At 42.7% G+C, this 24,232-nt stretch overlaps 1 protein-coding gene across 2 annotated transcripts in view; it reads left to right on the top strand.

The window, feature by feature from the left end:
* Positions 1–23,117, top strand: part of RALGAPB (Ral GTPase activating protein non-catalytic subunit beta) — a 58,316-nt gene extending 35,199 nt beyond the window's left edge. For both annotated transcript variants that reach the window (XM_059827114.1, XM_059827113.1), the window contains exons 17-29: positions 502–653; positions 2,327–2,514; positions 4,713–4,819; positions 6,461–6,613; positions 7,260–7,469; positions 8,431–8,589; positions 11,343–11,508; positions 15,171–15,293; positions 16,028–16,164; positions 17,229–17,337; positions 19,614–19,692; positions 20,252–20,400; positions 22,156–23,117. In XM_059827114.1, the coding sequence (XP_059683097.1) occupies positions 502–653; positions 2,327–2,514; positions 4,713–4,819; positions 6,461–6,613; positions 7,260–7,469; positions 8,431–8,589; positions 11,343–11,508; positions 15,171–15,293; positions 16,028–16,164; positions 17,229–17,337; positions 19,614–19,692; positions 20,252–20,400; positions 22,156–22,349 (1,926 nt within the window). In that variant the 3' untranslated portion in view covers positions 22,350–23,117. The remainder of the gene's footprint in view (positions 1–501; positions 654–2,326; positions 2,515–4,712; positions 4,820–6,460; positions 6,614–7,259; positions 7,470–8,430; positions 8,590–11,342; positions 11,509–15,170; positions 15,294–16,027; positions 16,165–17,228; positions 17,338–19,613; positions 19,693–20,251; positions 20,401–22,155) is intronic.
* Positions 23,118–24,232: the final 1,115 nt, after the last annotated feature.

Genomic DNA, 24,232 nt, shown 5'->3' with positions numbered 1-24,232 from the left:
TTTGCTGTGTACTTTTTGGCTATTGTAATTGTTCTCTTGATGAATTAGAAGATACCATGATATATTTTACTTACGAAAGCTGTTGGCAATTGAAAGATTTGGAAAAGGATTTCATGCAATTTTCCTGATGAGTTCATTCTTAATGTGCTTAGACCTTAATTAAAAGTTCTGCAGAGAGCCTCAGAAATGCATTTATTATATCTTTAAATATGTTTACATTTTTCAGTTGCACTCTTAGTAGTCCTCTTGGCAATTTTGTACATATGTAATGGAATACATTGTGTGTATATGTGCATTCAGAGCACTTCCTACCGTTAGAGTACACACGTAAGTAGACATCTATAGATGGAGAAAATACCATCTCTATAGCCAATGTGATTCCAACGCTGTTAAAATAAGGCAGAAGATTATTCTAATCAATGGTATATCACAGTTTCACTGAGGTCTTGGAGGCATTTATCAGAGGCCTTCTGCTTTGAGGCGTTTCCTCTTGTGTTTTAGGATTGTTTAAAAGAGGTACTGGAGATTGTGGAGCTGGGCATTTCGGGAAGTAAATCCAAAAACAGTGAACAAGAGGTCAAGTACAAAGGAGATAAGGAGCCAAACCCTGCGTCCATGAGAGTGAAGGATGCTGCTGAAGCTACGCTAACATGGTATGTAATTTGTCAGAGCACATTTAGCATTGCCTTGTCTGAGAGTGTTTTAATTAGTTCCCAGCTGGTGAGATCTCTGTGATGTGGCAAGAGTATTTGAAAAGTCAGCCAGAAGCTCCCTCTGTTTTGTTTTCTGGGCAGGGTTGTCATGTGCTCTGCCTTAGCTGTCTTCCCCCTCCCATACAGGTATTCAACAGAAAAAAGGTCCCTGTGATTGCTGTCTTCCCCTCCTGCCTGTTCTCTTCCTTGGAGAGCAAAACCCAAGCCCTCCTGCAGCCCTTGGTGTTCTGTTCTTGGCCAGTCCTCTCTGCAGACAGCAGTTCCCTCTATCTCCTGCTTAACCTAGTGATCCTGTCTTTCCATTCCCCCTTCTCCTTCTCCTCAGCCTGACAAGATCTGCCATCCCCACACTGACTGGGAAACTGATAGACACTGTCTCATGTGTACTGCAGCGGGGAGTGGCACGTGCAGCAGATGTAAGCTGGCGCAGGATGGGATGTTATCCTGCCCACAGCATTGGGCTTGCTTAATAGATTGGAGAGGTTCCGCTGGAAATGCAGTAACAGATAATGTGTAGGTTGGGGAGGGGAAGCACAGAGAGGAAAATTGAGACTTGCTTCAGAGAAGTTGAAAAGCACTGTTTTACTGGATGAACAGCATGAAGGTAGACAGGGCGGGTTGAGGATGGGTAAGATAAATATGTTTTGCAAAAGGCAATAGCTGCTTTCTTTTTTGCTCTGTTTTGCAAGAAAATTGTTATAAACTTTACTGTTAGTAGAAACAACTGTGTAATTTCCAAGGTAAAAACAACTACTCATTGGAACTTGTGGACAAACCTTTATTGTTGCCGAAAAGTGCCTCTCTTAGAGAAACGAAACTACCTGTTCTCAGAGTGAAGTGGAAAAGTGTGTGGGGAGGACTTCAGTCAACTTACTTTTGGTTTGGGTGGTGGTGTTAAGAGTAAAGTCCTGAGTTAGATCATATGATCTTCAATCTGACCCTGAACAACTCTCATTATTGGTTCTTGCCATAGAAATTTTCCATTTCTAATAGTATTAGGTAGATCCTGTACAACTTCAGATGATGTAAATTTGTACTTCTAGGAGCCTCCCAACGCTGTGGCTCCAAGGAGGTAGGCTGTGTTGGACCACACCTGGAGCCTTTCTCCCAGGAAAGGTTACCATCTGTGGTGGTCATGCTTGCGTGATCCTGGGTCTTTCTTAAAGGGTTTTGAGTTAATGTCATCTGTACTTGAAGAAAGCAAAGACGGTCATAACTAGTGCATCTACCATGTCTGCCTTGCTTCTTGATATAAGAGTGGGCTAAAGTATAGATGATTATCTCCAGTTATGCATAATCTTCTTATAAAAATGAATATAAGCTGTGGAAGGATACAGATTTTTGTGCTTTAAAGCATATCTTAATATATTTATTACCTAGGTTATAAAGAAACTCATTCTGTAGGCAGAGTACCCTTCTTTGTAGGTTTTCATGTATGTTTTTCTGAAGTTACTGGTTCTTTTCTAAAACAAGCTGCTGGGAGAGGGCAGGTTTGCCCTGATAGGGTGACTACTATGTCAAGATACCAATGAAGAATATGAGTGAAGGTCTGTGCTTGGGTGGAACAGTTCATCTTAATCTGTCATAACTCTTTACTTTTTTCTCACTTGCAGTATTATGCAGTTACTTGGAGCATTTCCTTCTCCCAGTGGCCCTGCTTCTCCTTGCAGCTTGGTGAATGAAACCACATTAATTAAATATTCTCGTCTGCCTACCATAAATAAGCATAGCTTCCGTTACTTCGTTTTGGATAATAGTGTTATCCTGGCGATGTTGGAGCAGCCTTTAGGGAACGAACAGAGTAAGTTCATACTTCCCGTTTCCTTCTTCCTCTGGTTAAAGCTCTCTGTAGGAGGCTGCAAAACAAAGGCGCTTCATCAAGTGTCTTTCACGTTTCAGGGGCTTACCTGTTCTGTGGGCGTGCGATTGAGCAGCGTGTTGTTCTGGGATGAAGTGGTGGGAATAACTTTAATGCCACTGATAGTCAAACGTGTACAAGCCCATCCATATTGTTCATGCAGTTGTCTGTGTCTTTCACCCAGTTAGAGCAGCTATTTGCAGCTATCTGCAGCTATTTGCAGCTATGACTGCCATCTAAGTTACTGCTGATGGGCAAAAGCAATAGCATTATATTTTGAACACATTCTTCTTCGTAACAGAATGAGAATATAAAGAGTATAGGGGGCTTGATAGGGATAAGTGCTCAACAAATGGTTGATGTGAGACCTTTATGCTTGCACAGTGGCTTCTGCTTGCTTTAGGTCTCCTGTTACTAAATATTTCTGTGGGTGCTTTCAGCTCAAATGGTTTTAGTTGCTCAGGAGCTGTTACAACTTTCCCCTGTACCATCCTGTTCCATCAGTGACACCTACTATAACAGAGATCTATCACAGGGCATTAGCTTTCACAGCTGAATCTAACTCGTTTCAGCCTCATATGCTTTGACCAACAAGAGTTTATATTAAATAAAGCTGGTATTAAATTCCATGATGCTTTGAACTGAATAACTGATCCCCCTGTAAGTCTTCATGTGTCATGGCATTACCTAACAGAATAGATGAAAATTCTCTTATATGCTACCTCAGTTTAAGACTAATGCGTGTTAGGTCTGCTGCTCTGCCACAGATATATTTTCCTCGTCTATGGACAGAATGGAGTCTAGATGCTAGTCTTGAAAACAGAGATTGCACAGAACTTCATGAACTGGCTAAGAGAAGTTGTTATTTTGAGTTGTGGTCCAGAGTGCTCCAACTCATTGAGAATCACGAAATAGATGTTGCAGAAAGCGCTGGTGCTGGGGGCCATTGCCGCACGTCCACCCACAGTCTGTGTTTGAGCAAGCGTGCTCCTGACTGGAATGGATTAGCGCACGCTAGAATGGCTGAGCAATTCTCATCCTTACTCTGCCTCTGCTAAATGCATTACTGAGGAATCCTGTAAAGCTATCAGAATCTCAGATTAGATTATCTTTTCTTGCTGTGTGTAACTTGCTTCCAAATCCCCTTTGAACTACAAGATTAATTGCAGTAATGCACAAGTGTGTCAGATCCCTTCTGAGGCAGATCACTGAAGTGGGTGATGGTGGGGAGCTGGTTTGGGTTGTGTCTATATGTGTGCTTATGTAGCTGTGCTGCACCCTGTACTTCCCATGAAATACTGGTGAAGGAATATATATCTGCTAGTTACCTGATGGTGTCAATTTGTGGTTTACATGCACAAAAGATAAATAGAAATAATTTTTAAAAGAAAAGCTATAGAGGTATGATGATCCCTCTTCTAAGGTGGCTAATATCAGTGGCCTCTTAAGTCTCAAAGGAAGACTGAAATCCCTGCAAAGTTAAAACCATCATTGTGCAAGTTGAAAGGTGCCTCGGGAACCTGCAGTCTAGCCTCCTGCTCTGAACCAGGTCAGTGCTGAATTCAGACCAGGACAATGCAACCTGACACTGTCCAAATAGGTCTTGAAAACCTATGAGGACAGCTTCTCTGTGTTCCTGTTCCTTGTGGTGAAAAACTTTCCACCATGTGAACTCAGAATCTTCCCCTGTCTTAGTTTGACCATTATCTCTTGTCCTTCCACTGTTCTTACTGCTGCTATTTGTGTGGGACCTTTACCGAAGGTCATGGAAGTAACATGGAAACTGTGTCTCAGTACGGTCATTTGTTTTACCTAAACAGGCAGTGGCTGGACAATCTTTTTTCATTTCCTGGAGATAATTTGGAGAGAAACAATGATCTGCGTGAATTTGGGCAAAAGTTACTTTTAATAATGAAACTCGGCTGGCAATTACTGAAAGGAACACAAAGTAGTCTAGTACTTCCCTGCTGCAGAGAGGAGGATTGCTTGTTCCTCACCAGGAATTGTCTTCAGGGAGGAGTTGACCTTGAAAACAAAACCTCTGTCATCATGCCTGTATTTCTTTCCGGTTAAATTATTGCACAGTGAACTGTTTGCAATTTATGATGATGTACTATTCTCTCAATGCATGTGCTTTGCAGATGACTCTTTCCCCTCTGTCACGGTTTTGATCCGTGGGACATCTGGAAGATTTGCATGGGCCCAGCAACTCTGTCTTTTACCAAGAGGAGCTAAAGCAAATCAAAAGGTCTCTATCAAAGCCCATAAAGAAATCTTTAACTTAGAGATGTTCAGCAGAAATTCCACTAATGTGAGACAGCCCCACAGAGCTGGTGATTATACATTAAGGCTGAGCCACGGGGCCTTTAGCTGTAGGTAATGTGACACATCTCTGGTGACTCTTTACAACTTGTGATTAATATTAAATACAGGCTGTGAAAGTGCTGTTGCCTTCTAGACTTGTTTAAGGGGAGGGGGCATTCTCCCTTTTTTTCTGAAAGCATCTTCTGAGGTGATGGGGCAATGGTCAGTGTATTTAGTGTGCAGGCTTGAGTGTTGGTGCTGATTTTAGGATGTCGGTCAAAGCCCTTGCAGCAGAGCGAGCGAAGTCTGGAGGTGTCGAATGAGATGCTGAAGAGAACAGCTATTCAGCTACAAAGCCCAGTGTTGGAAAGGTGGCTGTAAATCTGCCTTGGGGAAAAAAAAAAAAAACCTAGATGAACTCTGGAACGGCTCTGGAGAGGAATAGTGGAAGAGAAATACCCCAATCTCATTTTCCAGTAAAATCTCTTACTGCAGTTGTCTAGTGGAGCATGTCCTTCTGTTATCAAAATTTCTGTCTGTTTGAACTTCTCCAAATCTTCAAACTCTCCACATGCCCCTCAGTAAAATAAAGGAAATAATAATGTAGCTGAAATGAGGGCCTGTCAGTCTCAGCTGTCATGTTCACATTTAGATGAATCCGGTCTCTGCGAAGCAGCCTTCGGGAAGACCCCTCCGCATGATGCCGGTGGAGCTGTGCTGTCACTGAAGCTGAGCCATTTCGCTGAATAGTGTCAGTCCGAGTGTACTACAGAATCGCAGAATCATTAAGACACCAAAGGAGCAGTCATGTCCTGGCTGCTGACCTCCTTAACAGTTTTAAGGGAACTCTTCCAACTTAAAGGCATTCTATAACTGTAACAGTTTTGCCCTTTTGAAGTGTAATTGGTAGTAAATAAATTTATAAAGCAGCACTCAAGATGTAATTAAAGGTTTGTCTTGCTTGGACCTTATGCACCTGCAAACCTGTACCTAGATCTTCTGTCCCTTTCATTGGTAACTTCAAGTTTTGAAGGACATAGTAATAGTTTAGAACATAATGTAGTAACGATGTCAAAATTGCGTTACGATACATTATGCAAGCCCTTTTGATGCACTGCATCTCGCTCCCGACCCACAGCATTGCTGCTGTTCTCTTCCAGGACTTCTCAGCTTGCCTTGTGCTCATCATAGCAGGGTTAAAAAGGAGGCTTCTCCAACAGTTGGTACAGCTTTTGCTCAGTACAGTTAGAATGGGCTGGAAAGAAGATGTTGCCTTATTAAGCTTGCCATTTTTATTGGGATTTGCAGCTGCTTAGAGGTTAGATGGTAAGCAGGGTTCATGGGTTCCAGGAGTGCAGCCACCAAAATGGGCAGAACTGTGTCTCTTTTAAAATGTACAGCCACATTTTTAATACAAGTCTATTAGTTTAAAGTACTTACCGCGTGTTTTTAATGATACCTCTCACTAATGGATTAGTGGACTTCTGATGGTGAGGGGGGAGGGAACGTTTTCCATCTGTTATCATAAAGTATTGTCTAGTGGTGCGATGCTTTGAATGTAAAAACTATCCCCCTTTTTTGTCAGACTTTTGTACCAGAACCTCGACCAGCTCCTAAAAATGATGTTGGATTGAAATACAGTGTGAAGCACCGCCCTTTTCCTGAAGAAGTGGACAAGATCCCATTTGTGAAAGCTGACTTGAGCATTCCTGATTTACATGAAATTGTGAATGAGGAAGTAAGTAACTCTTCGTCTCTGACTTAGTTTTGTTCTTGGGTTTTTTCTCTGTTCATGAATCATACACTAATATCTTATTGTAAATAGTTTTACTCTTCAGCTTGACTAATTTCATATTAATGGAATAATAACCCCTGCAAACTAATGAAATCTGTGCACTTCTCCAGGAGGGTGACAATGCCTTGGATGTGTTTTTTGGGAGGCGCTGCTCAACATGTTTTATTACAGATCCCAATATCCTGGTATTGCTAGGAGGCAATGACTTGAATTTTGGTGTTCCTTCTGGGGAAATGGAAGGTGATTTTTTTTTTTGAGACCTCCTGGGGGAGGAGAGGGCTGCGTGCCTCAAGTATTCTGAAGTTTCACAGTGCCGAATGTGTTTCGGGTTCTTTTCACTTAAAAGGGAGAAGCTATAGCTGATACTGGATACATGAATTTGAACAGCTCTCCCATGCAAACATGGTGTTTAGACGTTCACTTTGTAACATGGCAAGGTCTTGTTGATAGTGCTTTAGTAAATGTGCTGGTGGTGGAGTTGCAGCTGCTGCTGCACCTGTGACGTACAGTTTTCCTAAATGATGGAGCTGTTTTCTTAGTGGACCTTAGTGATCTTGGTGGAATCAGCATTTCACGCACTGTTTTTCAGCTCGAAGAGCGACACGAGAAGCTGAGGAATGGCATGGCCCAGCAGATTATTTTTGAGACTTCCATAGATCAAAAAAGTGAAGAGGAGTGTCGGAAGAAGAGCTTTCCCGATCCGATCACGGAGTGTAAGCCCCCTCCACCGGCACAGGAGTTCCAGACAGCACGCCTGTTCCTCTCTCACTTTGGGTTTCTCTCACTAGAGGCATTAAAGGTGACCTGATACTTCTTAATGTTGTGCACATGCCCTCGCTACCCATGTGGTCTGGCTTGGCAAAAGAAGAAAACTAAGATTTGTTAGTGGAAGATGTTCTGTGTAAATCCAACGGCTGTTAAGCTGTAGTCTAATCAAATAAGGTGACAGATTCCAGTCTTCCAGGATTGAGAGCAGGGTTGTGAAAGGCCATCCCTTGAGTTGAACATGCTCTGAATAGGTGGCTGTATCTTTATTTTTGGTACATAAGCTATCGCATTCATGTGTTCATACTTGAAATCATTCCCTCAGCTTGAATTGAGCTTTGGGGTGGTACTGTAAGAGTTTCTGAAATATGACTGCCCAAGAAGTTCTGCTCCAGAGATGATTGTGCTGAAGTGGTTTAATCATACATAAACACTTGGAAGTACATATAGGTTGTAGAGCTTTCTTTTTAAAGTTAAAATAACAACCATTTATAGAGATGATCCATATTCTTAATTTGAAATTCTGCCTCTTAGCTGTGGATTCTCCCTTCTATTTGTTGCATTTCCTTCTAGAAAACCATCAACAAAAGTAGACAATGGCACTTCTGCAAAAATGATGTCTAAAAGTACTTAGTATTTTACGTACTATTGGTATATAAGTTAATAAATATGAAACTAAACATGTGACTGTATAGTTTAGATATTTTGAAAATATCTGCTGCGTTTGTTGTGGTAGCTAGCACTCTTTTTGAGCAAAACACTGTTTTTATTTGATGAGGAGAGTAGAATGCCACAAACTGTCAAACTGTTATGCTTGCTGTTACTCATTTACAGGAACAGGATTATATTGGACAGAAACTTGTGTATGATTTTGCTTTAAGGAGAAAAGGGAAATTGTCTTTTTATATTTTAGTGGATTATTATTGAAGCCATAAAGACTACCTCAGTGAGGAAAGACATTTTTTTTAAGCTGTTGAACTCTGTCTATTGGATAGGAACCTGCTAACAGTCGTCTACCTCCTCACCTGATTGCACTTGACTCTGCTCTTCCTGGGTTTTTTGATGACCTTGGCTACTTGGATTTACTACCATGTCGTCCTTTTGATACTGTTTTCATTTTCTACATGAAGGCAGGCCAGAAAACAAGCCAGGAGGTAAGTGAAAATGTAGAGTGCCAACCAGCCTATATTGTCTTGTTTCTAGTAATCCTCAAGTGAATAAAGCATCACTGCTAATGACTAGAGTGGAGTATCAGAACCGGGGGTTCTGGGCTTTGTGTTTATTTACAGTATGAGCTATAAGAAGTCACTGCGTACTCTTTTCATTTGTAGGTTGAAGTACATTACCCATATTTAGGATTGTTCTAACATCCTTTTTAATATATTAAATTATTAATAGTATTTTTGTTATCTGTTCTGTCCTTATTGTCCTTATTTGTAGAGTTCAAAGATTCATATCAGAAATGCATTTCAGATTTGTTGGCTCAGCTTGCAGGGAAGGTTGCAGTTTGTTCCAGCAATGTACAATGTCCAGGTAGTTTGGTTTGATTCTAATGTTAAACACATGTTAAAGGAATGAAAAACTTCCTGCAAGTAAGAAAGCATTTGCTTTGTGAGTCTTTATACTATTTACATTCGAATGTGATTAGGTTCATCAGGTTAATTTGTGCAAATCCTGACTTCTTTAGACTGTGACCTAGAAACTCACTAAGACAGCTTATGGACTCATTAGAAAAGGTTGTTTCCATAGAACCTTCTCCTCATTCCATTCATTATTCTCATAGTGAAGAGTAGCAGCGTAGCTTCCATAATAAATTATTGTGCCATCTCCTCGTGTTACTGTGAACGTACAGTTGACAGAACACTGTAGCACCTTCTACGTTTGCATGGAACACACTAATTCATGGAACCAGGATCGTGCCGTTTGTGAGTTTTCAAGTTGAAGTTCAGAGTAGCCAGTACACAGTTGTTTCATCTCCAAAGTCGCTACGAAGCAAGATATACAAGGTTTGCCTTCCAGCTGAAATGTGCTCTCGCTGAGCTAGCAGAAGGATTTTTTTCTATCTGATGCTTATATGCTCTTACGGATTTAGACAGATGAGATTACTTAGTCCTGCAGAACTTTGCCACCCAATTAGCCTGGGTTTTGCCATGTAGATTTAAGCAAATCTTCTATTTGGGAGATTCTGGACATATTTAGACACAGTATAAAGATGCCACTCCTGCTTCAAGATCCCCGGACATCTTGCTGTGATTCCTAAGCCTTTCAGGTTGTGCAAAGTCGCAGTGGCAGTCAAGTTAATAACATACACATCTCTGGATGTGAGCTGAGTGAGATACTGATACTGCCATCTTTGAAAAGACATCATGTTCCATTTTCAATATTGAACAGTCAAGGGAGGGGGAGATCACAGCCAAGTTGTGACGCGGTTTCTGCTTTGAGCTGGCTGCCTCGTCCTACTCAGCCACCTCTGGGTGTGTGAGTTCATGCCACTTCAGCTCAGGACCTCATTCCGTTCTGAGAGGTGACCCGCCGTCCTTTCACAAGGAGTAGTGTCAGCTATGTTTTATCTGATGCTGCGCAGCCCAGAATAGACATCTAGCCTGCTGGTTGTTGCATTAGGCCCAAATATTTTTCTGTGGTGGTGGGCATTTACAGTTGAGAAGGGTCTCATGGCATTTCTTTATACAGGGTAATGAAACTGCCCGCACACTTTTTACATCATTATACTTCACATCATTAAATATCCTTTGAAAATACCCCCTTGTCCTTGCTTTACTGTAAATTCTTTTATGAATGGGCTCAGATATGAAACCATATAGTTGTATACAGCCTGAGCTTGCCCATCTTCTGAAATTGTTTTCTAAACTGCACTTCTCTCAATTTGTTCTGAAGCATAGCTATGACTTCAGTAGTGAGAATAATAGTACTTTTTCAATGCAGTATCTATAGTCACTGCTGAATATTGTACGAGGCATTAGGATGGGGTGCCAGGACCATGTTGATTCAAGGAACCTCCTGTCTGGAAGCTTTCCTTCCAGCGCCTGTCCCTGCAGTTTCTGCTCTGCTGGAACCTGTGTCCCAGTGTACTGCCCTCGCACAAACCAAAATCAAAGACGCTCCTGCCACAAAACGCATTCTCACGTGGCCTAGGAAGGATGGGCGTGTTGCACAGCGTTGTCTGTTCCACAAATCCCAATGGTTCTTGTAGACCAAATCACAAATCATCCATGTCTCTCTGCGTGCCGTTTGAAGGTCTCAACTATCACTTGGTCACGATGGGATAAAAATTGCCTTTGGTTGTGGAAACATCCCAGATCTTTATAAGAAGTAGGATTAAGGTGTAAAGTAAACAGTATAGTGTGACATTTGATTAAAGCGTATGCTCAATCCTCCTCAAAATTATTTTGCAAAATCTGTTTCATAATTCAGTGTGCGGAGAGGGCTGCCTTCTAAATGACTGTATGTCATGTACAGGTGAGCAGTGATAAAATACCTTTCTCCTAAAATTTTGCCTCAGTTTAGCAGTAAAAATTGTCCAGAAAATTCTGATGTTACATTTGGTGCTAATGCATATTCTGTGCAGAACAATTCTGTCGTTTATCCCTGATGAGTGCATAAATCTCAAAATTGCCATTTCTAGCAGTTTGATTAACTATTTTACAGGCTTTGGCAATGATGGAAGAAAAACAAGTTGATCGAATAGGACATTGCCAAGCAGGATGGGAGGGTGCTGGGCAGCAGGGAGTGACATTCATGTAGAAAGTCTGGGGTTCCAGGCTTGCTGAATAGCTATATTTCGGCTAAACAATGTTGGTGACACAAAATTTTAATTAAAAAAGTGGGGAGGCAGCGAGCTGCTTCCTGGAGTCTCCTGTACCTACCACAGTGCTGCTGCTTGTTTCAGATCCTGAAGAACATGGAGTCTTCCAGAATTGTTCAGCCACACTTCCTGGAGTTCTTGCTGTCCCTTGGCTGGTCCGTTGACGTGGGGAAGCACCCTGGGTGGACTGGCCACGTCTCAACAAGCTGGTCAATCAACAGCTGCAGTGATGAAGAGGGACCTGAACAAGGTAAGATATAGTAAATGGTGTAATAATAAATTAAAATGTTTAGGCTTGTTTAGGAGACAATTAAATTAAAATTCCTTGCTCCTGGATACCTATCTGAGCAGTTGCCTATTTTTTTGGATAAATACCAATGTTTATTAGAAAGGAATGTGTAAATATTAGATTAAGCTTCAAGTCAAAGTGAGCAAAACTAATGTCTGTATGTTGCTGGGAGGAAGTAGCCTCAGCAAGAAACACCTCTGTGGTATATTTCTAGCAACCTTAATGAGTCTTTAATATATTATCCAAAACCAGTATTCAGGTGAAATTGGATACAGATTGTGCTGCATATTGGCAAATAGACTTGAAATACTGTGCGATTTTCAGTGTTCTATAAGGGGTTTAAAATGAGATATTGACTAATAAGTTAGCCGTGTCATCATGCCTGTAGGAAGTCATGAAAACAAGCTGCTGTTTGTAGGTCTTGGTGGTTGGAGCCCACACACAGCTCTTCTGTCCTGCTTAATTTACTCTGCTTTTTTTCACTAGAGCAACCCCTCCTCTGGGCTTGTCATATACAACCCTCTGCCCATTCTGTCAACCCAAATGATCCTCGGGGTAGTGAATTGCTATCCCAGGGTGGTGCACTGGAGGTCGGGTTAGTTTCTGCCTTGAACAACTTAGTCGGATTACCTGGGATTCTGATAGTGTCTGGGTTGATTTCGGTGTGTTCATGGTCACTGCTCCAAGGGCCAGACCTTTTCTTGGTGATCTTCAGAGCCTCAGTCTTCTGCAGTGGGCCACACAAAGGCATTGAACGGGCTGGTCCAGCTTGTTCAATGTCTTTGATCCAACATTTGCACTGAGTGCAACACCATTACTGCTGCAGTTGCTTAAGCAGCGCTCTTGCTCTGCTTTCCCTTCACTGTGCCTTAGAAATGCTCTTCACCTGTAACTGCGGCCAGCTGAAGGCTTCTCTAGTCATTTGTAGAGTAAAACTACAAATGATAAAGGCTTGAAATGTTGGGGAGAGTTTAAGAGAACAGAGGCATGGCTTTCTTTGAACAAGTCAAAAGAGGTTACAAAATGGCCAGGTCTTGGTTTAATTTTCCTTTGAGGACAGGGTCAGACTGTGCTTTACTCGGAGGTAGAGACCTTTGCGGTTGGCTCTGTCAATACGGCTGTGCGGGAGGCAGTGCCCTGAATGAGTGAGGAAACCTGTTTTGGTGTGGGTGCCTAACTTGGATTTTTTTCAGCCATTTGGATTAGATCACAGACCACCAAATAGTTAAATTAATTCAACAAATTAAGGGGGAAAAGGAACAGAAAAAGCATTCAGGGATGGGAGGGAGGGCTACTTCTAATCTGGTTCTGCTGTTGGAAAAATCCATGAGTGGAGTCATAACTTTAGCAAAAAATGGCTAAAAAACTGAAATGGTAAATATAAAGTAGACTTGGACCAACTTGTGAAGATTGCTTGCTTTGTTTTCTCCTCCAATGTTTGCTGTGACTGAACCTATTTATTTTGTTAAATGTGTTTTTTCTTTGTGGATGGCTCTGATTAAAAACCCATTCAGGAGTCTGGCATCTTGGCTTACATCAGAAACAGTGTGGCCAGCGGGAGTAGGGCAGTGATTGCCCCCGTGTACTCAGCGCTGGTGAGGCCGCACCTCGAATGCTGTGTTCAGTTTTGGGCCCCTCACTCCAAGAAGGACATTGAGGTGCTGGAGCGTGTCCAGAGAAGGGCAATGAAGCTGGTGAGGGGTCTGGAGCACAAGTCTGATGAGGAGTGGCTGAGGGAGCTGGGGTTGTTCAGTCTGGAGAAGAGGAGGCTGAGGGGAGACCTCATCGCTCTCTACAACTCCCTGAAAGGGGGTTGTGGTGAGGTGGGTGCTGGTCTCTTCTCCCAAGTGACAAGCGACAGGACAAGAGGAAATGGCCTCAGGTTGCGCCAGGGGAGGTTTAGGCTGGATATTAGGAAAAATTTCTTTACTGAGAGAGTGGTGAAGCATTGGAACAGGCTGCCCAGGGAGGTGGTGGAGTCACCATCCCTGGAGGTGTTCAAGGAACGTGTGGACGTGGCACTGTGGGACATGGTTTAGTGGGCATGGTGGGGTTGGATTGATGGTTGGACTTGATGATCTTACAGGTCTTTTCCAACCTTAGTGGTTCTGTGATATTCGCATTTGATTAATTTTTTTCACTTAAAATGTAGAAATGCACAGTCAATTAGTAGGAAGCATAGTTGAAACAAAGCAGAAAGAAGCTGGTGAAAGGTCTAGAGAACAAGTCCTTTGAGGAGCAGCTGAAGGAACTGGGGGTGTTCAGTCTGGAGAAGAGGAGGCTGAGGGGAGACCTCATCGCTCTCTACAACTGCCTGAAAGGGGGTTGTGGTGAGGTGGGTGTTGGTCTCTTCTCCCAAGTGACAAGTGACAGGACAAGAGGAAACAGCCTCTAGTTGCACCAGGGGAGGTTTAGGCTGGATATTCGGAAATATTTCTTCACTGAAAGGGTTGTCAAGCATTGGAACAGGCTGCCCAGGGAAGTGGTTGAGTCACCGTCCCTGGAGGTATTTAAAAGACGTGTAGATGTAGCACTTAGGGACATGGTTTAGTGTGGTGGACTTGGCAGTATTAGGTTTATGGTTGGACTTGATGATCTTAAAGGTCTTTTCCAACCTAAATGATTTTATGATTCTAGAATAGCTTCCAGTGAGATGTGATTTAAAATAAATTCACAGGCATATGCTTTGGTTTTGTTTCCCTGCACACCCCCAAAAGCCAAGAAGTTCTTAAACAATTGGGTTTGAGTTGTGGTGCTGCTCCCTGAGACCTATGGACTGGAGATGCAGGGACGCTTCCCTGATGGTGGAGCATGGCTCGGAGGCTTTTGCATGCCTCTGGCCGCCTCTCTGCCAGCGTGCTGAATTTCACTGCTCCATTGGTTTTGCTGAGGCAGCTATCACAGGAACCCTTCTGTAAACGGGATTGGAGAAATAATTCAGCTTAAAGTCCTTGCTAGTCTTTCTGGAGGCGGTATGGGGAAGGAAAAGGCAGAGGGGTTGTAATTTATTTATAGCGTGGCTCCACAAAGAATTGTTTTCTCTCTGTGCTGTGAAGACCTGATGTACTGGCCAACTGTGATGAGGGAATAAATGGGGGCTGAGAACGAGGAGCTTTTTTGCATTGGGTTTGGTTCGAGAGCGCCTTTTTCTAACTCTCCTTGGCAGAAGAAAAGACATAGAGGAGAGCCTGTAGAAACTGGCTTGAATTCTAGAATAGTATCAGACTGAAGTTATAAATGTTAGAATCCTTTGGAAATTTAATGACTAACTGAATGATGTCTGCTAGAGGGAATGGTTAGAAATAGCTACTAGATGAATTCTCATGGCAGACGCGCTTACTAGGCTACTTAATCCGAAGGAAATAGGGTATGCAGTACAATGGAAACATGTTCAAAATAAATCCTCTCCCAACCCGAAATGCCATTTCTTTCAAGACAGCAAAGATTATCTGAGAATGGTTGTTAGCCATGAGATTTGATTGTGAAGTCTTCTCATTTTAAAATGAGATTTGCATGATTTCTTCTCATTGATTGCACCTTGTATTTGAAGGTCGTCTCCTGAGGCAGTGTATAAAGAAGTAGAACTTTCTTTTGACTAAACTTTCCTTTTATGTCCATTTCAGATGATCTAATTATTTCAGATGATGTTGGGGCAAGTATCTTCAATGGGCAGAAGAAGGTGCTGTATTATGCGGATGCCCTGACAGAAATAGCTTTTGTTGTCCCATCACCAGTGGAGTCCCTAAGTAAGACAACTTTGTATATGCTCTTTACAAAAACCAAAACAACATTTTTTGTTAGAGCTTTTTCAGAAGCAGAACCTAAATAAGGTAACTAGTAGTGTGTCTAGCAAGACTCTTGTCAGAAAGCTACTGATGTTTAAATTACAACATCCTAATACTTAGACCCCTTCCTAAGGTGGTATCTGTTCTGTGCCCCTCTTTCTCAGTCTAAGCCTCAGTATATGTCCAGGTTTGCACAGCAGTATTGCCGTTACTCTGGGTGCATTAGGTTGGACACACGGTTCACCATCAACTGGTGATGCTTTTTTTTTCTCTCCTGTCTTGATGACGTCCTGCAGCACGTGGAGGAGCATGTGCACAACCGCTATGTAAGCGAGCAACAGCTTTCACGACACCTTTTGCACACTGAAACCAGTGTGCAAAAGTTCCCTGGAATAAAAGGGCTGTGATGAAATGATAGCCATAGGAAGGAGGAGACTATTCCATCGGAAATGGATGAACACTCTAAATCCGTAGGGAGTGCTTTAATTGCAGTCTGTTTCTGGAATAATTGGCAGTTGTCCACTGCTGAATCCTCTTCCTGCTTTTCAGTGCTATATTGACTTGACTGTAAATCTATCTATGTTTAGTTTCAGAAACCTTACAACATTTTCTAGTTTCAAAACCTTACATATGATGAGAGCTTAGGTTTTCTGGCAGAAGAAAAGACAAAACACCTTTCTTCTTCTGGCTTACAGCTGATTCACTGGAAAGCAATGTCTCTGACCAAGAAAGCGACTCCAACATGGATCTGCTGCCAGGAATATTGAAGCAGCAGTCTCTGACACTTGAACTCTTCCCCAATCATACAGACAATCTTAATCCCTCTCAGCGGGTAAGACAAAACTTGCACTGAAAAATGGCTTTTTTTTTTACGAAGCACACTGGCAATGCTACAGCATTTTTTAACAGTATATGATTTGGTTTCCTAGCATTTGGAGCTACTCCTTCCTAGCCATTAATCTTTAACATCTGCTTTGGTCCTGCCAGAATTTGCACCTGGAGTAGGAGATTGCAAAATTACATTAATTAAATATAAAACTTAAACATGCTAAGTAGTAATACTCTGCATACTGGAATTTTGAAATACATGCAGGAAAAAGTGAAACACTTTGTAAACACTGCATATAGACTCGAATCCATGCTTGGAAATTTAGGATGGATAGACATGAACACTTTTCATACCCACCCGGTTTAAAATAGTATATATCAGTTGTGTCTGAAGTATCAGATGTGAAGTTGCTTTTGTATGGTAGCAAAGCAGAAAACCATGAATCGCTGTAAGAGTTAGCAAAGGATTTACAACTGCTTATTTCTTGTATAGGATTCACTTCCAAATGTATATTTAGCTACTGATTTAAGATCTTTGAGAACATTAAGAAAAACCTGAACCATTTTTTTTAAGATTGACTTTTTACAAGGGCATGTAGTGATAGGACGAGGGGTAACAGTTTTGAGCTGAAAGAGGGTAGATTTAGCTTAGATATTAGGAAGAAATGCTTCACCATGAGGGTGGTGGGGCACTGGAACAGGTTGCCCGGAGAAGCTGTGGATGCCCCGACCCTGGAAGTGTTCAAGGTCAGGTTGGACGGGGCTTTGAGCAACCTGGTCTAGTGGAAGGTGTCCCTGCCCGTGGCAGGGGGGTGGGAGCTAGATGATCTTTAAGGTCCCTTCCAACCCAAACCATTCCATGATTCTATGTTGAACATAAATATTGTGGAGACCCTGATTACTGTTTCTCAGTGGGTAGTTCCACCACAGCTGCTTCACCTCAATAGTTGGCAGAGGTTGTACCTGTCTGACATCTGAAAGACTAAGGAGCAACTGTGGAAATGCTTGCTGGATGCATTACTGGACTCAAGATGTTTACAAATGTTACTCTTCTTGTGTTCAAAACAGCTCAGTCCTACTTCCAGATCCAAGAGGGTGCCTCAGGGCCGGACCATTCCGCCGATGGGACCTGAAACCAAAGTGTATGTGGTCTGGGTGGAACGTTATGATGATATAGGTGCGTAGAAGTTTTTTTATTTTTCGCTAAAGTAACAACAGGGCAGGAACCAGAGGAAAGCTCTGTTCTGTTCCTCTCTAAAATGCTAAATCCTTATTAATGTCTGTAACCAACACTTTTAAGATTCTAAAACAGTTCTTTGATATTTGAGTGGTGGTCCGTGGAGTGTACGTGAATCAGTGGCGTGTAGGTCTGGAGATTGTTTTAGCTCTGGCAGTACATGTGAAATGCCATCACGCATGTTCTTCTTAAGCTTAACACACAAGGCAAATGTGCACCCCTGTTTTTGAGTTCCCTTCAGCTGCTGTCTCCTCAGAGTGGATCTGTTGTTCTTCCTTTAAAAAAGACTTCTGACACCTGCTGCTTCTGTGTTCAAGGGATCATCATCCTTCTTTGATGGTAGCTTTGAAACTTTCTGTTGTGTTCTGTCTTGCCGGGGGGCTCATTTCTTCTGTGCTCGGGTTGCCCTTTTCATGCTATGCAGTCCAGCGTCCTTTCTGCACCTTCGTTCAAGCAGGGTCCTGCTCTTCATGCAATATAATGTTTCTTACTTTGGTGTTTCCTCTCTGACTCTGGGTACTGGCTGACCTTGGAGAGACCCAGCTTTGCCTGTCCTGTTACAGCCATGGCATGGGTGGTTGGCTACTAGGCTTGAGGAGTCTTTTGTCCCCAAGAGCTCCTTGTGTGGTGGTTCTAAGCCATGGCCTGGCTTTAGCGCTATGTGAGAGCCTCTCTGTACTGGCCTAGCCCAGCAGAGTCTCTGGCACTGGCCAGTAACCAATACCTTATTCTATCTTTGACTTCTAATCTTGGTTCCCAGTCTGGCAGTAAGGGTGGACCTTAATGAAGCCCTAAGCTCCTCCCAGAGGAAAGCAGCCAAGGAAATGGGAGTGATCAAGAGGAAGCTTCCTGTAAAGTGTAGGTGTAAATTCTCAAGAAGACCACCTTGTCCACAGCACATCCCTCAGAACTTACTGGGATCAGGAGGCAGACTTCAAGTTCTGCAGCATCATTTCCTTATCCAAACATTGGCCCAGAGGGTGTTCCCTTAGCTCCAGGAGTCCCTCAGCCGCTTCAGTTCCCAAACTGGTGTCCCTGACCCACTTCTTTCTTGGGCAGCAGCTAAAACCAGCTCACTGCAGAGGCAGCAACTGTGCTACACATGCATGTTTCTGCTTGGCTGCTTCTTTCAGCAGCCGTAGGAATCTCCCAAAGCTCTGGGCCTGAAGCTGAAGAAATGAGTTTGTGAGCCTCAGTAAGCATGGCAGTTGGATTGGGGGCGGTGGGGGATAGTGGCTCTTGAAAGTGGCTCCTAGTCCAGAGGCTTTGTCTTATGCTCTTAATGTTCTTGGCTTTTGCCTTATGCTTCTGGTAAGTCTTTGAATCTGGATGGTGGAAAAGCTGTCCCTTTGTAGTCTAGGCTATCGTCCCTGTGCTAACTGCCTGCCCTCCCTCTTGCTCCATCTCAAAGATTCCATGGCCCTCCATGCTCTCCCTCTGCTAGCTCCAGCTTTTGTATACTCTTTGCATCCTAGCTCTGATGGCAAAAGGTGTTTTCAGGCCTTAGGCTCTTTCTGCTGGAAGAGGCGTCGGCGCTGTCCTGCTGTCTGAACTGTACTTCTGTGAATGATGCAACATCTCTCGGTTCCTGCCCCTAAACAAGGCAATGAGAGGGCCACATCCCCTTCCAGGGATCAGAGTTCTTACTACCTCCTCCTGCACCTTCATTATCCAGTCGCTAGTTACCAAGTGCATGGCAGCAGAGTTGTAGGGTATGGTGAGGATCTACAGAGCTTGGATTTGAGGAATTGATACCATGTTTGTTGGAGCAGGGCTCAAGGGAACTGTAGATGTGAGTGGTGGTATGGTTTGGAATTTCCAGTGCTGATCTTGAGGCTCATTACTGTGGATAGGTGAAGATGCTGTTGAGTAGTAAGTTGAAAGTTCTTTTTGTGATTGAAGTACTTAGTCTCCTTCCTGCTTTCACTGTTCCTCTAGAGATTTTGACCTTTGGGATTGAGAGAATTGAGGGTCTGGGACATGCGTTACCTGATCTGTTGAGTGCAGGATGGCTGAAGTGTGTCTATACACTCCATGAATGCTTAAGCTTGAAAACAAAGACTTTGCATCACTAGCAGTGCAAGAACACCCAGGGTATAAATGCTTGAGGACTGCATAGTTTTGATGATAAATAATCTTTCTTTGTACAAAAATATAACCAAAAAACCCCCCAAAAGCTGGTGTAGATAAACTTTGAGTGCATCGTCTTCTTGCAGAGAACTTCCCCCTCCCTGATCTGGTGTCTGAGACTAGCACTGGTGTGGAAACTACAGCCAATAGTAGCACTTCCCTAAGGTAAGGCTGCTCTTATTTTCATTATTTTTCTTGATTCTTGCAGACAACCGTTTAGGCTGCACTTTAGAAGAAGTCATGACTTGAGATTATTTGCATTCTTCAGCTTTCATAGGCAACCCTGAAAACTCCAGGCAGTCATGTTAAAGACAGATGAGTTTCCTCTGTGGATTTTTTTTGTTGAAAAAGTGAAAGAGCTTTTCATATCAGTGCAGTTTAAACATAAATTAAGGAACAGAAAATGTGTAGTTTTTATCTTGAGTCTGTGATTAGCCTCCCTCCTGATTTACTCCCTTGTGAGGCGGTTAATGCTGCATATGTGTTGTGAGGCTTAAAGTCCTGTCTGCAGGACTCTCAAATTCTGTGGTGACAGAAGGTCATAGAAACAGTACAGTTGATATAACCCTTCTAAAGTCCAGAGGATGCACAAATTTGTCCTGCTGGTTTAGCCACCAGACATTTTTTAACATTCTTTTAACACTTAAAGTGGTCATTTTTCAGCTATAGGTTAATTGAAACAGTGCTATAAAACTGACTTAACAGTTGTGGTTTTTCCTTTAAGATCTACCATTCCTGAGAAGGAAGTTCCTGTGATCTTCATCCATCCTTTAAACACTGGCTTATTCAGGATAAAACTACAAGGAGCAACTGGGAAATTCAATATGGTTATCCCCTTGGTGGATGGAATGATAGTCAGTAGGAGAGCTCTTGGTAAGCTAAAGATTTTTAGGAACATTCATGTTTTGATTTTTTTTTTTAATAATAATATATCTGCAAAATACATGGTCTGGAATCTTTCATTGGAAAAAGTATTGGGCATGGCAGAACAAAATAAAGATGCTTTTTGGAGCAGCAGCGGTAGCAGGAACGGCAGAGGGAGCAGGTGCTCAGCACGTAGCTGACAGCATCGCAGGGCTCCGCTCCAGTTCTCGTAGGAGAGGAGTGAAGGGTTGGAACTAGTAATGGTGGAAGGAAAAGGTAAATGCCTGTTATTTAGATAAGAGATCAGAAATGTGACCCTAATGTTTAGCATTAAGAGCCAAGGTGCTGGTGCTAGTTGACTGCCAGAGGGCACTGCTGAATTTTTGGACTCTGCTGGCATGCTGTGTTTGTTCCTTCTGTTTTAGAAGCCGGATAGTGATTTAAAAGCCACAGCAATTGAGGATTTTTTTTAATGTGTTCAATAAAAATACTTAACCTACTATGTGTTAACAGGGGTCCGTGTGTGCTATCTGCCTTTTCCTGTGTTCCTGGATGGATTAATGGATCTATCTTGGGATCTGAGCTACTATAGCTTCAGTAACTGGAAATCTCACTCCAGTGAGAGCAATTCACAAGACGGAGGGAAACGAATAAACGAACATTAGGATACTTGTACATAACCATAAAACTGTAGGGGTCTGGGGGTGACTTTCAGGTTCTGTTTTTTGGATGCTTAATTCAGTGATGGGGAAACTGAAGCCAGACTGGGCCTTTAAACAACGTTTGTGAATTCAGCTGATGACAATGGCTTGTACTGAAAAAGAATCAGGTGTGCTTTCCATGAGTTGGGCTGGTTTTTTCAGCTGCATCAGGACTATTAATATAATGAAATTTGTCTCATCTCTAAGTTCAGCAGATGTGGTTTGTGTGCAGTCAGGAATTAAGTCCTCTAAATAAGGAAGACACTGTTTCTTCCTGTAAAAAAGTGCCTGTGAAACAGCAAAGGGGTTAATGGACGCTTACTTAATTAGAGGTGTATGAATTTCATTTCAGAATAAAATAGGATAGAATCCACTGCCAGCTTTGACCAAACGTTACTGCTTTGGTTCCCAACCTTCTCCTCCCTGCAGTATACAGCAGTATGAGTTACAGAGAGGTTACAACAGTGGCGAAGCAGCGAGGGGAAGAGAAACCTGTTTCCAGCCACAACCCATCAAGTCTTTCCTCATCCCCTGTTCCAAGGGGAAGGCTCTGCAATTCCTACTGGGGAAAAAAATACCGATGGGTACTTTTTCATCCTGAAGGCTCCCCTGGCATTACCCAGTGTGACCTCCGGGCCCGCCCTGAGCTCTGCATGTCCTCGTGCGGCGTGGCCGGGGGCTGTAGCGCTGCGATTCTTGTATTAGCTGCCCTGGATTCCTTCCCCTCTTGGTCTTGCGGGTGCTGTTGCAGGTAGTTGCTTGGCTCTGGCAAAGCAGAGAAATCTTCATCCTCCTGTTCCTCCTCCAGCCAGTTTAGGGTATCACTGACTTAGTCCCTTTCTTACTCATTTTTCACAGTAAAATGTCCTTACAGGCCTGGGGACCGTGGTTATCTGTTATCCACTGCCCACTGAGAAAACTTCTTGACTTGGTGGTGCTGAGCATCTTCCTTGGGTTTCTGGATGGGACAGAACCTGAAATTGTCTTTAGCTGCGAAGGCAGCAAAGGGGCGCAGACTACTTCAATTTGTTTAAACTTGATTCAAATGTTGTTTCTTTTTCAGGTTTTTTAGTGAGGCAGACGGTAATAAATATTTGTCGGAGAAAGAGGCTGGAAAGCGATTCATACAACCCCCCACATGTCCGCCGAAAACAGAAAATAGCGGACATTGTCAATAAATACCGGAACAGGCAGCTGGAGCCAGAATTTTATACCTCACTTTTCCAGGAGGTTGGGCTCAAGAACTGCAACCCCTAGGTCATTATCCTTCCAGGACAATTAGATCAGAGCTTGGTGGCTACAGCAATGAAAACAGTTAAATAACAACAACAAATGTCCTCAGCCCTCCGGAATTCAGGAAATCATTTTCTAGCACAAGTCAGCAGATACCATGTGGGAGGAATGAGAGATTAATCCAAAACACTGCAGTTGGGATACTGATTTAATTCACCTACCCTCAAAAGATTACTTAATTCCAGTCTTCCCGGATGCTAGCAACATAATCTCTTCACCCAATCATCTATTCCAGACTAATTGGGAACTGTTAAGTGTCTCATTCTGTGAGAAGAAAACAATCAAAACAAAGCCATCTCTGCATATAAGCATGGAAAACAAAATACAAACAAACCTGCCTTCAGACATCTCGCTATGCCCGCGTGTTAAAGGAGAAGGGAGCAGGATCTCTCCTTTGAGGAGAGAGTCTGTTTCGGAGCATTAACTATCCCTGCAAGAACTTAAGACATTTTCAGCCCCCCTTCAGAGCTCAACAGAAGATCCTTCACTGCTTGTAGCCAATTTGTGGACCAAAAGCAAGAGGAGAAAGATTCCTTGGAAACACCAGGTCATGAAATTCATAGCTGAGATGCTGTATTTTACAGTTCCCTCCGTGGTTGGGAGCGAGTCCATCTACGTACGAGATTTCTGGCATGCTGACCACAAACAACTCCTGAAATTACCTGACTTTCCAACATACGTTGTTACTAGATAAGAGCTCTTGGTTATATAAAAACGAGGTCATGACTTTCAGGTCTGTTGCAAAATGTCACATTTAATTTTAGTAGCTTGATTTTTTAAAAAAAAAAAACCAAAACATTTTTATTCAACTACTTAATTTATTTTGAAGTGTCTGTATCACCTACTCACTGTTTCCATAAAAAGCATAAACATCACTTGTTTTCCTTCCATTGGATTGAAATCTGAGATTCTGGGGCTGCCTCCTGCCTGATATTTATAGCATAAGCAGTTTTCGCAGCTTCTACAACACTTTTCAGAAGCTCCTGTTAAACAGACTAAAACAACTTAAAAAGAAAATTCAAGAATTCTTCTCTTTCCCCATTAACTTGCCAGTCCATGAAAGCCCCTTTGGAGTTATAACTTAAAATTGTTTTGAATCTACTGTGCTTTCTCACGCTCAGCAGCGGTGGTTCCCTTTCACCTAGGTCAGAACTTTTCATTTTCAGACTGTGGATTTCACGTGTTCAGGACTTGAAGGATGTGCTGGGAAAAGATGTTTACAACTACCAGTTTCATATTGGGAATATAGAAGCTGCAGTGGGTGCTGGCAGCCTTGGGAGCGCTTTCAGGCTCCCAGCACAATCTTACCTTGTGTTGCAGTAATGAATCATCGCTGGCGCTCCGGGGTAGATGCAGTTTGCCATCACTGGCAGCAAGAACGTGTCCTTTTCCTTCCAGTAAGCAGGTACCGTAAGAGTATGAGTGTGAGTAGGAATTTGGGGAGCTCCTCATGTTACTCCAAAAGTATTTTTATTAGGTTTTTAATATGCGTTGCAGTAATACCTCGAAGTCATTTAATGTTGATATTTCAGAGTTACTTTTTGCAACAGTTCTGACCTGAAACAGTCTTAAGTGTTTCATCACAACTTACCTGCCAAGGACATACCCTGCTCCTGTCTTTTCATGCGGTTTTTCACAAAGACTCAGTGGAAACACAGGCCCCTAAAAACACGTGTGAAAGGACTTTCAGGATGTCAACCAAAGGGATTTTAGGTGACGTGTGCTTGTTGCAGGGGACAAGGACACCAGCCTCTCAACTTGGGAGCTCTGGATTTTCATCCAGATGAATCACAAGTGGAAAAATGGAACCACATAAAGAAAACGACTGTAGAAGTAAGCATGATGGC

Source organism: Gavia stellata, chromosome 20 (assembly GCF_030936135.1).
Source record: "Gavia stellata isolate bGavSte3 chromosome 20, bGavSte3.hap2, whole genome shotgun sequence".
Lineage (NCBI taxonomy): Eukaryota > Metazoa > Chordata > Aves > Gaviiformes > Gaviidae > Gavia > Gavia stellata.
The sequence above is the reverse complement of the archived record's forward strand: the minus strand, read 5'-3'. Positions and strand labels throughout refer to the sequence as shown.